Source organism: Salvelinus sp. IW2-2015, linkage group LG32 (assembly GCF_002910315.2).
Source record: "Salvelinus sp. IW2-2015 linkage group LG32, ASM291031v2, whole genome shotgun sequence".
NCBI classification, from domain to species: Eukaryota; Metazoa; Chordata; class Actinopteri; order Salmoniformes; family Salmonidae; genus Salvelinus; species Salvelinus sp. IW2-2015.
The window spans coordinates 13,318,510-13,334,063 of record NC_036871.1 but is presented as its reverse complement, the minus strand read 5'-3'; the positions used below and the strand labels follow the sequence as shown (position 1 = coordinate 13,334,063).

The following is a 15,554-nucleotide window of genomic DNA, read 5'->3' as shown; positions in this document are numbered from 1 at the left end:
CCTCAGTTTGTATGATGGCAATTTGCATATACTCCAGAATGTTATGAAGAGTGATCAGAGGAATTGCAATTAATTGCAAATCCCTCTTTGCCATGCAAATGAACTGAATCCCAACAAAATGTCCACTGCATTTCAGCCCTGCCACAAAGAACCAGCTGACATCATGTCAGTGATTCTCTTGTAACACAGGTTGTGAGTGTTGACGAGGACAAGGCTGGAGATCACTCTGTCATGCTGATTGAGTTCGAATAACAACTGGAAGCTTCAAAAGGAGGTGGTGCATGGAATCATTGTTCTTCCTCTGTCAAACATGGTTACCTGCAAGGAAACACATGCCGTCATCATTGCTTTGCACAAAAAAGGCTTCACAGGCAAGGATATTGCTGCCAGTAAGATTGCACCTAAATCAACCATTTATCGGATCATCAAGAACTTCAAGAGGTGGTTCAATTGTTGTGAAGAAGGCTTCAGGGCGCCCAAGAAAGTCCAGCAAGCGCCAGGACCGTCTCCTAAAGTTGATTCAGCTGCGGGATCGGGGCACCACCTTGCTCAAGAATGGCAGCAGGCAGGTGTGAGTGCATCTGCACGCACAGTGAGGCAAAGACTTTGGAGGATGGCCTGGTGCAAGAAGGAACGCAAAGAAGCCCACTTCTCTCCAGGAAAACATCAGGACAGACTGATATTCTGCAAAAAGTACAGGATTGGACTGCTGAGGACTGGAGTAAAGTCATTTTCTCTGATGAATCCCCTTTCCGATTTGTTGGGCATCCGGAAAAAAGCTTGTCCGGAGAAGAAGAAAGTGAAGCTACCACAGTCTGTGTCATGCCAACAGTAAACATCCTGAGATCCATTCATGGTGTGGGGTTGCTTCTCAGCCAAGGAGTGGGCTCACTCACAATTTTGCCTAAGAACACAGCCATGAATAAAGAATGTACCAACACATCCTCCGAAGAGCAACATCTCCCAACCATCCATGAACAGTTTGGTGACGAACAATGCCTTTCCAGCATGATGGAGCACCTTGCCATGAGGCAAAGTGATAACTAAGTGGCTCGGGGAGCAAAACATTGATATTTTGGGTCCGTGGCCAGGAAATCCCCAGACCTTAATCCATTGAGACTTGTGGTCAATCCTCAAGAGGCGGGTGACAAACAAAAAACCCACAAATTCTGACAAACTCCAAGCATTGATTATGCAAGAATGGGCTGCCATCAGTCAGAATGTGGCCCAGAAGTTAATTGACAGCATGCAGGTCGGATTGCAGAGTCTTGAAAAAGAAGGGTCAACACTGCAAATATTGACTCTGCATCAACTTCATGTAATTGTCAAAAAAGCCTTTGACACTTATAGTGCTTGTAATTATACTTCAGTATTCCTATAGTAACATCTGACAAAATTTAATCAAAGATACACTGAAGCAGCTAGTTATGTACTTTTTGTGGTACGAGATGGTATTATTTTGTGGGTTTCATTCTTGAAAACTGTGTTCGGTCATCAACGTGGTTTACAATGTAAACTACCCCTTAAGATTATTAGTTGAATTGGTATTAGCGCTGGTGAGTTGAGTGTCAGTGATTTGATTTGGGCGCGGGTTTAGGTTTACCTTGTACACTCACCTGTTTTATTTTCGCATATTCAACAGTGGGTCCAGAAAGAAATTCTCTTCTTCTGCAACAACTACCGGAACACCGGAACAGCAGGGGTAGAGGGAGAGCAGCATCAGTTGTGACCATCACTCTATCCTGCAATGTTGATCTGACCAAGTGAATATAAGTTAAAAATAAAATAGCGCATCGATCAACTATGTAGTGGAAATACATTACTGCGAGAGCGTGATTCGCAGAGCGCGAGCGCGCGACCCCGAACCGAGCGAGCCGCGCTAGCACTATATGACCTAAGTTTCTGACGAGAAGTGGTTGTGAATTGGAACCTTTATTGGATCTGCGCTATGTCCAACTGTACAACTCGTTACTTGTCTATCCTATATTATGATCTGCGTAGTTTGTATTCGTCCCGCCTTGTTGCAACGGTTGTCGAGAGTTGCGTACAATTGTAATTACATATTGGAATATGTTATTTTCTCACTCAATTACCCAATGTACCCATTCCTTTGTCTGATTTAAAAATATTACACAAAAAATGGAGGTTACGTTACAAAAGGTTGTGCTGTCAGAATCCAAAACTTGATATCAGTTATTAACATTACAGTTTTAAATTGTTTCTATGGCCATAAGACAGCTCTGCAATCTGAGGTCTCTCTGAGATGACGAGGCCTCTTCTAACATTCAGCCACTCAACAACAGTTTTGGCCTCCCCTTGCTGTTCCCCTGCATGGCGTGGCCAAATTGTTTTTCTTTTAGGCTTGCCAGCATTACATTTACATTTAGGGAGGCATTTAGCAGACGCTCTTATCCAGGAGACTTACAATTGGTGCATTCACCTTCTGATATCCAGTGGAACAACCAACTTTACAATTATGCATCTAACTCTTTTAAGGGGTGGGCGGGGGGGGGGTTAGAAGGATTACTTTATCCCTATCTAGGTGATTTCCCTTACAAGAGGTGGGGTTTCAAGGTGTCTCCGGAAGGTGGTGATTGACTTCCGTGGACCTGGCGTCGTTGAGGGGAGTTTTGTTCCACCATTGGGGTGCCAGAGCAGCGAACAGTTTTGGACTGGGCTGACGCGGGAACTGGTAACTTCTCAAGAGGTAGGGAGGCGACAGGCAGAGGAGTGAGTCCGCAGTGGCCCTTGTTTGGGTGTAGGGCCTTTGACAATCAGAGCCTGAAGGTACGGAGGTGCCTGTTCCCCCTCAACAGTCCGTAGGCAAGCACCATGGTTTTGTAACGGATGCGAGCTTCAAACTGGAAGCCAGTGGAGAGAGCGGAGGAGCGGGGTGGAACGTGAGAGAAGCTTTTGGGAAGGTGATAACAGCCAGAACTGGATGAAGGTTTTTTAAATGGCAGAGGGCAGGGAGCCCAGCCAACAGCGAGTTGCCAAGTAATCCAGACGGGAGATGACAAGTGCCTGGATTAGGACCTGCCGCTGCTTCCTGCTGTAGGCAGGGTCGAGAATGTTGTAGAGCATGAACCTACAGGAGGCGGGCACCGTGAGTAGTTTGAGAACGACGGGTGTGTCCAGGATCACGCCAAGATTCTTAGCACTCTGGGAGGAGGACACAAATGTGTTCGGGATACGGTTGTCTTGCGTGGCAAAATGTTTCATGATAGTTTCATTTTTTTAGTTTTACTATAATAGAAGTGTGTGGTAACTGTACATATGTGTGTGCGTGCCATGCCGTGTAACGTATAAAAAAACAGTGTGTGTCAGTGTGTTCTGTTTTTCACTCCTCTAACCTCTGCTTCCTGTGCTCTGTAGGGATATGGCACTGTTACCGTGGATTCTCACTTTGAGGCAGGCAGCCCGGGCAGATGTGAACCATCGAGACATCGGCATTCCACGACAGACGTCAACGGTTACCTGCATCTCAGTCAAACTGGCTCATCTTCTGTATTGTGAGTGTGTGATATGGCGGTTGGAGTCATGTTTATTTCGACATTACACAGAAAATCTTTTAGAAACAATGGCAACACTGCCATGTTGATCTGAGCCTTGCTGTTGAAAAAACACATCAATATTAGACTTTCAGCTGTCGCAGATGCACCTCCCCCGACTTCACTCCAATTTTGTCTACAGTTGTTTGCTTTAGCCTTACCACTCAAACGCGGCCAATATCTGCGGTGCTGCTGTGGCAACGGGTGTGTTCATTATTTATTTTATTTACAAAATGTTTTTTCATGATTAGTTTTCATTTTAGTTTTAGTTTACTATAATAAAGTGTGTGTGTAACTGTACATATGTGTGTGCGTGCATGGCCGTGTACCAGTGTGTGTCAGTGTGTTTCTGTTTTCACCTCTCTAACCTCTGCTTCCTGTGCCTCTGTAGGGATATGGCACTGTTACCTGGAGTTCTCCCTTTTGAGGCAGCAGCCCGGGGCAGATGTGACCATCGTAGACATCGGCTTCCAGACAGACGTCACGGTTTACCTGCATCTCAGTCAAACATGGCTCATCTTCTGTATGTCATCACCTCACTCATGACAATCTCTCTCTCTCAGCTTTGTCTTAGGGATAAGCCTCTTTCAAACCATTTATCCTGAATACCAGTTCCTGTAAAAGTTGAAAATTAGTAAATAGATGTTCTGTAAATACACAGTCTGTCATTTAGTTAATACATTACATTTGGAGAGGATAATTTGGGTTCGGCTTGATGTTACTATGGATTGATGTTACTATGGTTTGATGTTACTGTGGTTTGATGTTACTATGGATTGATGTTAATATGGATTGATGTTACTATGGTTTGACGTTACTATGGTTTGATGTTACTATGGATTGATGTTACTATGGTTTGACGTTACTATGGTGTGATGTTACTATGGATTGATGTTACTATGGTTTGATGTTACTGTGGTTTGATGTTACTATGGATTGATGTTACTATGGCTTGATGTTACTATGGATTGATGTTACTATGGATTGATGTTACTATGGTTTGACGTTACTATGGTTTGATGTTACTATCGATTGATGTTACTATGGTTTGACGTTACTATGGTGTGATGTTACTATGGATTGATGTTACTATGNTTGATGTTACTATGATTTGATGTTACTATGGATTGATGTTACTATGGGTTGATGTTACTATGGGTTGATGTTACTATGGATTGATGTTGCTATGGTTTGGCTCAGACTCTCTCTAACCTTCTGCTGTGTTTTCCCCCCTCTCTCTCTGTTAGTGATAGCTCTGTGTACCATAGAGGCCTCCATCTTGATCATTCTGATCTTTCTGAGGAAGAGAGTACGGATCGCTATCGCTCTACTGAGGGAGGGAAGCAAGTAAGTCGACTAATAGTAACAGTTTCTCTCGCAGTAACTGTTTGTGTTCTCTCGCCGTCTTTCTTCATGACTGTTGTTTGAGAAGAGTTTATTTTCAATGTTCTTCTTGTGCCTCTGTCTCTAGGGCTGTTAGCTACATCATGTCAACACTTTTCTACCCAATCATCACCTTCCTGCTGCTGGCCATCTGCATCTCCTACTTTTCCGTCACCTCTGTGTATCCTCTTACTGGTGTGGTRTTTCTCCACTAGAGGGCGCTGTTGGTTTATTTCTTTGTTCATCGTGCTGTTCATGATTCCGACCTAAGTCCCAGATTCTATAAGGTATATTGTATTGAATGACTTATGGAATACAGAAACAGAGACACAGAGATTGATCTAAGAAAGTGCTGTTTTGTTGTGTATTGTTGTACAACAGCAACATGTTTGRTGCTTAATCAGCGTTACACACAGATTCCTGGCCTCCTCTGGAGATGCCATCTATAAAGTAATGGCTGCTGAGCCCAACTGCATGTACRCAAACAAGACATGCGATCCTGAGGTAAGTCCYCTTTTTCTAAACTCATTCTAAGTATCCTGCAGACATACACAGAMACTCTGGTGTGGAGTACTCCCGATTTGTATAAATAGTAATTTATTATCACAATTTCCATCCCAGACTTTCAACAAGACCAACGTGTCCAAGACGTGTCCGGGCGCCCAGTGTACATTTGCGTTCTACGGCGGGGAGACGCCCTACCACCGCTACCTCTTCATCCTCCAGCTGTCCAACCTGCTCATCTTCCTGTGGCTGGTCAACTTTATCATCGCCCTGGGCCAGTGTACCCTGGCTGGGGCCTTCGCCTCCTACTACTGGGCCCGGAGGAAGCCCCAGGACATCCCCACCTGCCCCCTGTTTTCTTCATTTAGCAGGGCCATACGGTAAGGAGCCTTACGTACCATTCTGCCAGTACGGAAGATTAGCAATCTAACTGGAAGTGTTCGTTTCACTATGGCTCAGGGATTGTTTGAGACAGGTTTTTAGGTGTTTGGGAGGTTCTGATTTTTTTTCATGATAGACTAACTAAAGATGTGTGTGTGGCTGGGTTACAGGTATCACACTGGCTCRCTGGCATTTGGTGCTCTGATTCTGGCCCTGGTTCAGATGGCTCGAATTATCCTGGAGTATCTAGATTCAAAACTCAAAGGTGAGTTCGGCTTTAGTAAAGCACAGTCGTACATCATCTAGTCGTGGATGTGACTCTGTGGAGTAACTCATCACTAATGGTCGGTGGTCTGTGTTCAGGTGCCAGGAACGTGGCAGCACGCTTCCTGCTCTGCTGCCTCAAATGCTGTTTCTGGTGTCTAGAGCGCTTCATCAAATTCATGAACAGAAATGCTTACATTATGGTGAGTAGTGTGATGYGTGTCTATATGTATTGATATTATTACATGGCTTTGATCTGTGTTAATCGCTGCTTATGTAGCAACTGAATCAAGGGTAGATTAGCTACTGTGTTATAGCTATGCTATAACTCAATATGGTCCCATGGTCTGTGTGTTCCCTCTAGATTGCGATATATGGGAAGTGCTTCTGCACGTCAGCTCGAGATGCCTTCTGCCTATTGATGAGAAACGTAGTAAGGTAAGGCCCTCTGAAGCCAGGGGTTGGATTATTAGGCTACCCAGTGTTGGCTGGCACTTCACTGGGGTAACCTTACTGGGTTCACCCCTCTTTCCTGCAGGGTGGCGGTGCTGGACAGAGTGACAGACTTCCTACTGTTCCTGGGGAAAGTGCTAATAGCAGGGAGTGTAGGTGAGTCATTGCAAAAAAACATATATTTTTTCTTGTGACTACTTAATAACCCTTTTAGATAAGTTGATATTTTATTTGACTGCAATCAGTCAAAAGTCGCGATTTAAAGTCTAAATAAAAGATGAAGTATATCTGTGGGCTTTTCAACAAGTTCTCACAGTTTCATGTCAGAATTGGATGTTCATCCATGTTTCTCAAACGTCGAATTTCAAAGTTGTTCCAAACGTTGAATTTCAAGTGTTAAAGGTTAAGTTTAGGCATTAACTCCAAATTCTTAAGGTTAGTCATTAACTCTGAATGATTAAGTTAATAGTTATCGCTGGATTSAAAMTTACAACCTTTGGAATCAAAGGCAGAAGCTTACCGAAACCTACTTTAAGGTAACAGCGCTCACTGGTGCCACCTTGTGGCCAGTTTCCACATAAACTCCTGACGTCCTCRGACATGGATGGACGTCAAATACTGAATTGTATCACGGGTGACCTGGCTGGGGTATTTACAATGTTGTGTTTTTTGTGTGTTGCAGGCGTCATAGCCTTCTTTTTCTTCACACACAAAATACCAATTGTTCAGGAAGATGTGCCGACCTTGCATTACTACTGGGTACCTCTACTGGTAAGATACAACAATAGAAAGGGTATAGAAATGGGTACATCCTACATTCAGCTGGGTATTGATGGTGTATTATCGTGTCTTCTCATTGGCAGACGGTGATATTCGGGTCCTATTTGATCGCTCATGGATTCTTCAGCGTCTATGCAATGTGTGTGGACACGCTGTTTCTGTGTTTCTGTAAGTAAAGCCTACGTATTCTTCTTCATAGACATGCTTCCTAAACACTGTGGTGTTGGTTTTTGATTCATTTCCATCTTAATTCGAAAATAACATCTGAAGGATACACCTGCTCTCATCCTTGGCTATTCACTCGATCCCAATATCAACGCTTTGACCTTCTTCTTTTTTGACAACTGTAAAAACCACCGTGGCTGTTCTCTTGCTTTGCTTCACGGTCTATCTGAGCACCTCTAATCCCTCTCGCTCATCTCCTTTCCACCTCTCCCTTCCTCCTGTATCCCTTTCTCCACTCCTCCCATACACCCCTCCAGGTGAGGACTTGGAGAGGAATGACGGGAGCCCTGAGAAACCCTTCCTCATGTCTGCTGAGCTGCACAGTATTCTGAGAAAAACTGAGCACCACTGAGGAACGCAACACTCTCCTACAAAACTAATAGCTTTACTTCTTCCAAGTTATTTAGCATGCTTTAAACTGAACAGAGCTCAACTCTGGCTACCTACACTATGCTGTCTATCAGCTAACAAGGAGATATCAGTCTCTAATGGAGAATGAGACCACTGACTGTGACTTTTGAAACTCAGAAACTTCTATAGTCTTCAGAACTAACATTGACTGATTTTGAGAGACTCATACGAACACTTACATTGACTATGACGTGTGATCATTAGAATAACTGTTAGACTTAGAGAATCGAACAATGAGACTAATAGTGTGGCCATTAGACTTTGCTACTGCCTTACCTCAAGACTAGGGACTGACAGGCTGGAACTATTTTGGAACAAGTTCAGGTGGTCAGACTTCACTGTGACTTGTGCTGATACTGAAACAAACTTGTAACTCTCTGGTCCAGAGAGAGAGAGAAACACTTCTGGTTTGCTCCAAACAGATCAGAGGCTATGCATATCCAACATGCAGTACACTACTGTATCATCCCTAGCATCATTATTAGTCCTCAGCAGCTGTACTGTAACTGCAGTTTACATGGACGATGGCCCTTACTGCAAAAACAATCACGCTATGAACTTCCATATTTAGAACAAAATAAACCTTTTAGGTGCAGCAGACTGACAGAACTCTAAATTGTAGTCCGACTAATACTTGTTCTGCAGACTTTTAGCTAATGCTCAAACCGGTTGATTTATGCTACTCAGAGTCAATATTGGGTACTAATGGTGTTCCAAATATTCAGCCACTAAATGTTAAGCAACAACCGTGTCAAGGACAATCATGATCAAATTCTGCCCTATATCCCACTACTGCAGAAAACAGTGCAGTTTGCATTCAAAACCTGCAACTGTGATGACCTTTACACCCACACATGGGCTCATGTAATGTATAGCACGGGTAGCCTACATTATGTGTGTGATACCCTACATGTACAGTACCAGTCAAAAGTTTAGACACACCTACTCATTCCAGGGTTTTTCTTAATTTTTTTGTTACTATTTTCTACATTGAAGAATAGTGAAGACATCAAAACTATGAAATAACACATATGGAATCATGTAGTAACCAAAAAAGTGTAAAACAAATCAAAATATATTTTTTATTTAAGTAGCTACCCTTTGCACACTCTTGGCATTCTCTCAAGCAGCTTGGAATTCTCTCAAGCAGCTCACCTGGAATGCATTTCAATTAACAGGTGTGCCTTTTTAAAAGTGAATTTGTGAAATTTCTTTCCTTAATGCGTTTGAGACAATCAGTTGTGTTGTGACAAGGGGGGGTATACAGAAGATAGCCCTATTTGGTAAAAGACACAGTCCATATTATGGCAAGAACAGCTTAAATAAGCAAAGACACATTTCAAGAACTTTGAAMGTTTCTTCAAGTGCAGGTGCAAAAACCATCAAGTGCTGTGATGAAACTGGCTCTCATGAGGACCACCCCCAGAAAGGAAGACCCAGAGTTACCTCTGCTGCAGAGGATAAGTTAATTAGCGTTACCAGCCTCAGAAATCGGCAATTAACTGCACCTTAGATTGTACATCACAGAGTTCAAGTAACAGACACATCTCAATTTCAACTGTTCAGAGATTTTTCAACAGGACAATGACCCAAAACACACCTCCAGGCTGTGTAAGGGCTATTTGACCAAGAAGGAGAGTGATGGAGTGCTRCATCAGATGACCTGGCCTCCACAATCACCCAACTTATTTTGATTGGTTTAACACTTTTTTGGTTACTACATGATTCCGTGTGTAATTTCATATTTTCGATGTCTTCACTATTCTACAATTTGGGAAATAATTTATTTTAAAACTTAAAATGAGTAGGTGTGACAACTTTTGACAGGTACTGTATGTATGAGGGGACTAGCAGTTTCAAATAAGGGCTCCTGTATAACTAATATGCTCCTCCCCTGCTGTATGAATAGTGAATCGACTTCGTCAAACCTGATGGTTTCACTTTAACTCAACCAGAGCTCAGGATTTGAAGGCATGTCATCTCTTGGTCTTGATGGGATGTCCTTACAACTGGTGTTACTTCCTGGCCAATGGACTGCTTTCCATAAGCCATACAAATATTGTATGTTGTCTGATAGGAAAGCCTGCAAGCAAAATAATGAATGTTGGGATGTTTGGTGGATTACAGTTGTCCGAAGTGATTTTCTTTTACCTTGATCACCGTGGCTCTGGCAAATACAGAGGATGTGCACATGTGTCAGTGTCACTGCAATGAAGACCCATTAAAAAAAAATGCAGTTCTGTTAGTTGAGCATAAGGTATTATGTATGACAACTGCAGGTTCTAGTTAGCGTGTCTAGCTATTGGGAAATTTAGGTTTTTACTTTAGGCTAAACATATTTCAGACTCCTGACAATGGAAGGATGTCAAAGCCATTTGTCGAATTTGTACGTCAGTGGTACAGATGAAAAAAGTGCTACGTTTTTAATATTGTCAATTACTTGTACATGCTCTTTTCTACATTTTGGGATCAGTATTTAATGTATTTTTCATTTGGGATTTTTTTTTGTAAAATGTAGTCAATGAGAACATGAAGTGACTTCTATAAATAAAAAGCATTTGAATAGTTCCATGTGCTTTACAGCATTTGCTGTGCCACAATGCAATAACACCAAAAAAAGTGTAAAAACATGATAAAGCTACAGCTAAGACTTTAAATATTTTTTACACAGAACCATAAATCCYAAATGCCAGTCTATTCTCCCTCAGTTTCAGTTAGTCTTTTCAACTCTTATTCCAGTGCTGGATCAAGAGTACAACGATGGTTCAGCAACTCGACCCTACCACATGACCCGCACTCTGAGGAGGATGCTCCGCAGGCGCCGGACGAAAAGACAGAAGAGTAGGAAGAGAGAAAAAGATTCAGTGGAGTGAAACGACGAGGGACTAAAGGCAAGAGGATGAGTCTCAATGTTCTAACRGCATTCTTGCCCATGGGCATGTGCCAGTGCCCAAGCGAAAGTCTACCAGAAACAGAAATGTGACTTTTAGGCATATGCCCCCTACAACAAAGACTATTCAATCAGTTAAAATGTGAAGTGTCAAATGGCATTATGATCCTCATGAACTTCAGAACAAGACAACATCTAGTAAAGTCCAGTCCCTCATTGTCAGCAGTGATCATATGGCTTTTATTCAGTATTTCTTCACAGCCATCAAAAACAGAGATGAGCTATATAATCAGCGACAAAACAGAAACTAAGATATCAAATCATTTCATTACTTTAAACAAAGTGCTGTCACATGCATCAAATAAATTAAATATGAAATTTCATAACCAATATAGATACTATATATATTAACAAAAAGTTTAGACATTAAATTCTGACCATTGTAACTCCTTCGATAAACCCTCAACAAATAATTTAATGTAGGTGCCCCACGCCCTTTGATGGACGGTGAGTATCGCTCCGCAGCATTCTGACCCRGTTCTGCAGGGGGTGGAATATAACGATCAGGCATGGCTGATTGGCAGCTGTGTCATGGAATGGGACATAATAGGCTGGAACACCAGTGAGGATGGAGAGTGCACTGAAGAACACAAACATGCTATTGTTAGTCCAAAACCCATGATTGGTTATAGTAATATTGATACACTAGTCATATTGTGATTTCAAATATTGTGACTTCAGATCTTTGCACTGATTTCTAACACAAAACTAATAAGATGTCACTCATGATACACAAGACATGTAAAAATATGAACCTGTGATCTCCAAGTGCCGACTTTGCTCACCATCCATGTATGTGTGTAGTGCGGTAAGCATGGGCGTGTGCATGGGTGTGTCTGTTGGTATGTAAGCCGTGTACTGGAGATCATCCAGGAGAGGCGGAGAAAGCCTGGACTGCTGCAGTGATGACATTGCTGCGGACGACATGTGGTGGTTGGGGCTCACGTGCTTCTTATGACGAGCTCGGCAGTTCTGGAACCAAACCTGGAGATGGAACAGGGATGGGTTAAGCTTTCTTTGTCATTTCAGKGACACCTAATTATTTGACTAGGCTAAAAAGTTAGCGCGCTCACCTGGATGACCCTGCGACTGAGACCAGTCCTCTCTGCCAGTTTCTGGAGGGTCTGAGCATCAGGGTTGTTGTCCTGAGCAAACTGAGCCTGCATCACCTGACAGACAAGATACAGAGAAAGCAAGATGCACACATGAATATTGATCTTGGTATGGTTTTGGCACTTTTACATTTTAGGCATTTAGCAGACTCTTATCCAGAACAACTTTGTTAGTGCATTCATCTTAAGATCGCTAGGTGGGACAACCACATACCACAGGCATAGAAGGTAAATTTTTCCTCAAAGTACAGTATCTATCAGTAGAGTGAGCGCTTGGGGTGGTGTCAAGTGCAATTCCAAAAATGCATGTCAGTGGTTTCTGGGGGAACAGAAAAGTTTTTTAAAATCAGCCATGATGTTCACCTGTAGCTGGTCTGCAGTGAAGCTAGTGCGAGCCCTCTTAGTTGGTTTGGCCTGGGACTCTTCCTGCTCTGACGGTAGGGCTCCCTCTACATTCACACCTTTTCCTGTAAGGACATGTGACCACAAACAATCAGTTATCAACGAATGTTTCAAAAGATCATTCAATTAAATTGCTACATCATAAATGTGTAGAAAAAAGGCCTGTGTACAGTCTGAATATTGTACAATAAACACCTTCTCAAAATACAGGCCTTCCTGTTCTTTCTATACACCCTTAATGTTGCTTACCACTTTCCATGGCCCGTTTCAGGTTGTCCAGCATGCAGTCGTAGTGGATGCGGCACAGCACCCTCTCCTCCACCAGGGCAAACTCTTCCCCCGTGGAGAGCTGGCGCTTGCAGGAGAAGCAGGCAAAGCAGGCCAGGTGGTAGGTGTTGCCCTTCGCCCTTCTTACCCAGTCGTTGGAGTGGATGTTCCTGCCACAGCGGGCACAGCGAGTTCCATACTTCCTGTGAGAAAGTTGGATTGTATTTTAACATGACACTGATATGTTTGTCATTTACAGTTAACTACATAATGCAACACATTTGTATTATACAATTTTGCATGATAGGCTAAAATACATTCTAGCCTACTAATAATGTAGAACTGTGGGGAATGCAAATATTCTTGATAACATATACAAGTTTATAAAAATTGCAATGAAAAGTTAGTTTGATGTAAAAATGCATGATCAAATTGAAGATTTAAACCTTTGTTTTCAAACATAAGAAATGTAAATTGTAGGCTGAGGTGGTGCATGGCCTCATAGGGCCCAAGGTAATGTCAACACTCAATTCTAAGAATCAATATTTTTTATTTAAACAGGCTTATTAAGATACACAATCTGAGGCCATATAATTACCTGAAGTAGTCGAGTTTGCAGAAAACCTCTTTCTCTTTGATGTAACAACTGACATGCCTTCCAAGAGGAGTTTGGCACACGCTGCACGAGAGGCACTTCACGTGCCAGCACAAGTTGTTCACCTGAAATGTAGCCATAGCAGTCAGACCGCAAACATTTATTCAACCGAAATAGTAGCTTAATCTACCATTTTAGTACACGAAAGGCAAGTATGAATATCTTTCGATGTCAGTAATAAATGTTTAATATTTTTTTAAATATCTGAACTGAAATGTGATTTTATTTAGGCTAACTTAACAAATAGGTCAATGTCAAACTTTCTTCTCAGTTGAAAATGTGAATACTGTAGGCCTATTAGTTTATGGACGTGGGACAACCATTTAACCTAAGACTTTTAGGCCTTGGTTGAATAGGCCTAATAAATTAAGCCCGTCATGGGCTCGGCAACTTACCTTGAGCAGGTATTTGTCAACTATCTCCAAACCACAACTTGCACAAAGGCTTTTCCCCAGAGAGGCTGATGCCATCGTCTGSAGTGTCGAGGATGACGACAAAGACGAAGACGGTGAATATGACTCGTCTTCAAAAATGTCTTCCGAGGTGCCCTGGATATAAAATTAGTAAATTAAAGTCAAATAAAATTGACAAAATATTTTACATACGTAAACTACGGACAAAAATGTATTTTTGACATGTGTCCTAACTGAGTTTGGAAGTTGTCATAATTTCCACAGAAGGTTTTACGCTTACTGAAATAGGCGTTCAAGTAAAAGTAGGAATCACAGATAGCCTATGCTCCGAGGGTCGGAAGATGCACCTCCACATCCCTCCTTAGGCATAGTGAGGGGTCAAAAGAAATTGGAGTAAAATAAGATACCATCTCGAAGAATAAGAATTTACAAACCAAATTGCACGATTCTTGAGAAAATGTTATAGCCTACTTCAAGCACTTTTCGCAACAGGATGGTTCACATAACCCACTCATCCGTTTCTGATGTCAAATTAGTTGTCTGCAGGAGGGCAATTCTCAAAGTGAAATTTAAAACAAATGGTTGAACAGAATAGGCTATATTAAAAAMCAAWTAGCCTTATTGGCCAAATCAAATAAAAATGTTTGCTGACTTTTGGCAATTAGCGCCACTGCAGCCCTCTTCAAACCAACGTGCGATCAACCCGCGGCTGTCACAGCTGCATGCATTTATTTTGATTAATAAACGCACACTCCCTCAGGTAATGAATTAACTGATTTGTGCCCAGAAAACTAATGGTGGGCACATCAGAAATCTACTATAAAATTATGTCGCTAACTTGGAACCAAATCATAGCCTATCGGTTTGGAGTAGACAATTCGGTCCAATTATAGGCCATTTAAACTAATGGTAATAGCAAGAAATGAAGAAAAATATTCTCAAAACACGATGAATGCTCCGATACTTTTTTGCCAATATTGAACATAGGCTTACCGTGCTGTTGGAAATTGAGTTGAACCCATTTTCAATATCGTCCACCTTGGAGCAAGCCAACATTAGTTCACTTTTCCAATACATTACTTGTAGTCCTAAAATAAATCAACCAGGAGAATAATCCGATATAGTCCAGTGTCAGAGGCTGCTGCACCAACCATGCTCCACTGAAAGCGGTCTTTACATTACTGAGGGTGTAGCTTTTTCCCTCTCCATTATGACGGTCTTGGCCGCACCTCCTTTACACATGCCCGCCTTGCAGTGGATATGACATGTTATCCATAGGGAAAGTATTTCGATGTAACCTTTGATCTTCGAGGGGGGACATATTCAACAATCTTCCTGGATAAGACGCTCATGATTAATTCYCATTTCACAGTAGGCTACACGCTGCTTCAATGCCAAACGTGAAAAGAAATTGGAACAAAATTKAACAGCCCATTTAGGCCTGGTGTATATCTTACAGCTACTACTGTAGCCGAATGTTTGCAACCTTAGTTTCAGAAAAGAAAGAACTCGTACAGCCGCAATCATTTCTTTTTTAATGCACCCCATTAGGACTAACCGGTGGCATCTGGGCAGAAAGCAACGGACAGCACCCAATTTTGTCTTATTGTATCCCAGCTGAGTTCAGTATCGTTATTGCTACCTGCAGCTGATTATGATGGTGGTAGTAGTTCAATGAACAATGGGCCCTATAATTGCTAAATACAAGCAGGTTTGTGAAACCTCTAMTATTTTTAAATAATGTATTGTTTGCCCATTATTTGTTTTGCCATTGTACGCACAAAGCATTAGTTAAACCTGCTA

At 42.1% G+C, this 15,554-nt stretch overlaps 1 protein-coding gene and 1 pseudogene across 4 annotated transcripts; one reads left to right on the top strand and one right to left on the bottom strand.

Annotated features, from left to right (window-relative positions):
• Nucleotides 1–10,520, top strand: part of LOC111957171 (choline transporter-like protein 5-A) — a 121,419-nt pseudogene extending 110,899 nt beyond the window's left edge.
• A 521-nt stretch (nt 10,521–11,041) lies between these two features.
• Nucleotides 11,042–15,265, bottom strand: LOC111957170 (LIM/homeobox protein Lhx8). 4 transcript variants are annotated; one of them, XM_023977922.2, is made up of 9 exons: nt 14,223–14,690; nt 14,032–14,111; nt 13,734–13,886; nt 13,282–13,403; nt 12,666–12,886; nt 12,378–12,481; nt 11,976–12,071; nt 11,658–11,886; nt 11,042–11,482 (listed from the first exon to the last, which is right to left on the bottom strand). In XM_023977922.2, the coding sequence occupies exons 3-9, from the start codon at nt 13,806–13,808 to the stop codon at nt 11,406–11,408; spliced, it is 924 nt and encodes a 307-aa protein (XP_023833690.1). In that variant the 5' UTR covers nt 13,809–13,886; nt 14,032–14,111; nt 14,223–14,690; the 3' UTR covers nt 11,042–11,405. The 4 variants fall into 4 exon arrangements, with proteins under 4 accessions (XP_023833690.1, XP_023833686.1, XP_023833687.1 ...); XM_023977918.2 differs by lacking the exons at nt 14,032–14,111; nt 14,223–14,690 and adding an exon at nt 14,745–15,265; XM_023977919.2 differs by lacking the exons at nt 14,032–14,111; nt 14,223–14,690 and adding an exon at nt 14,745–15,265 and having other exon boundaries at nt 11,688–11,886.
• Between the last annotated feature and the right edge of the window lie 289 nt (nt 15,266–15,554).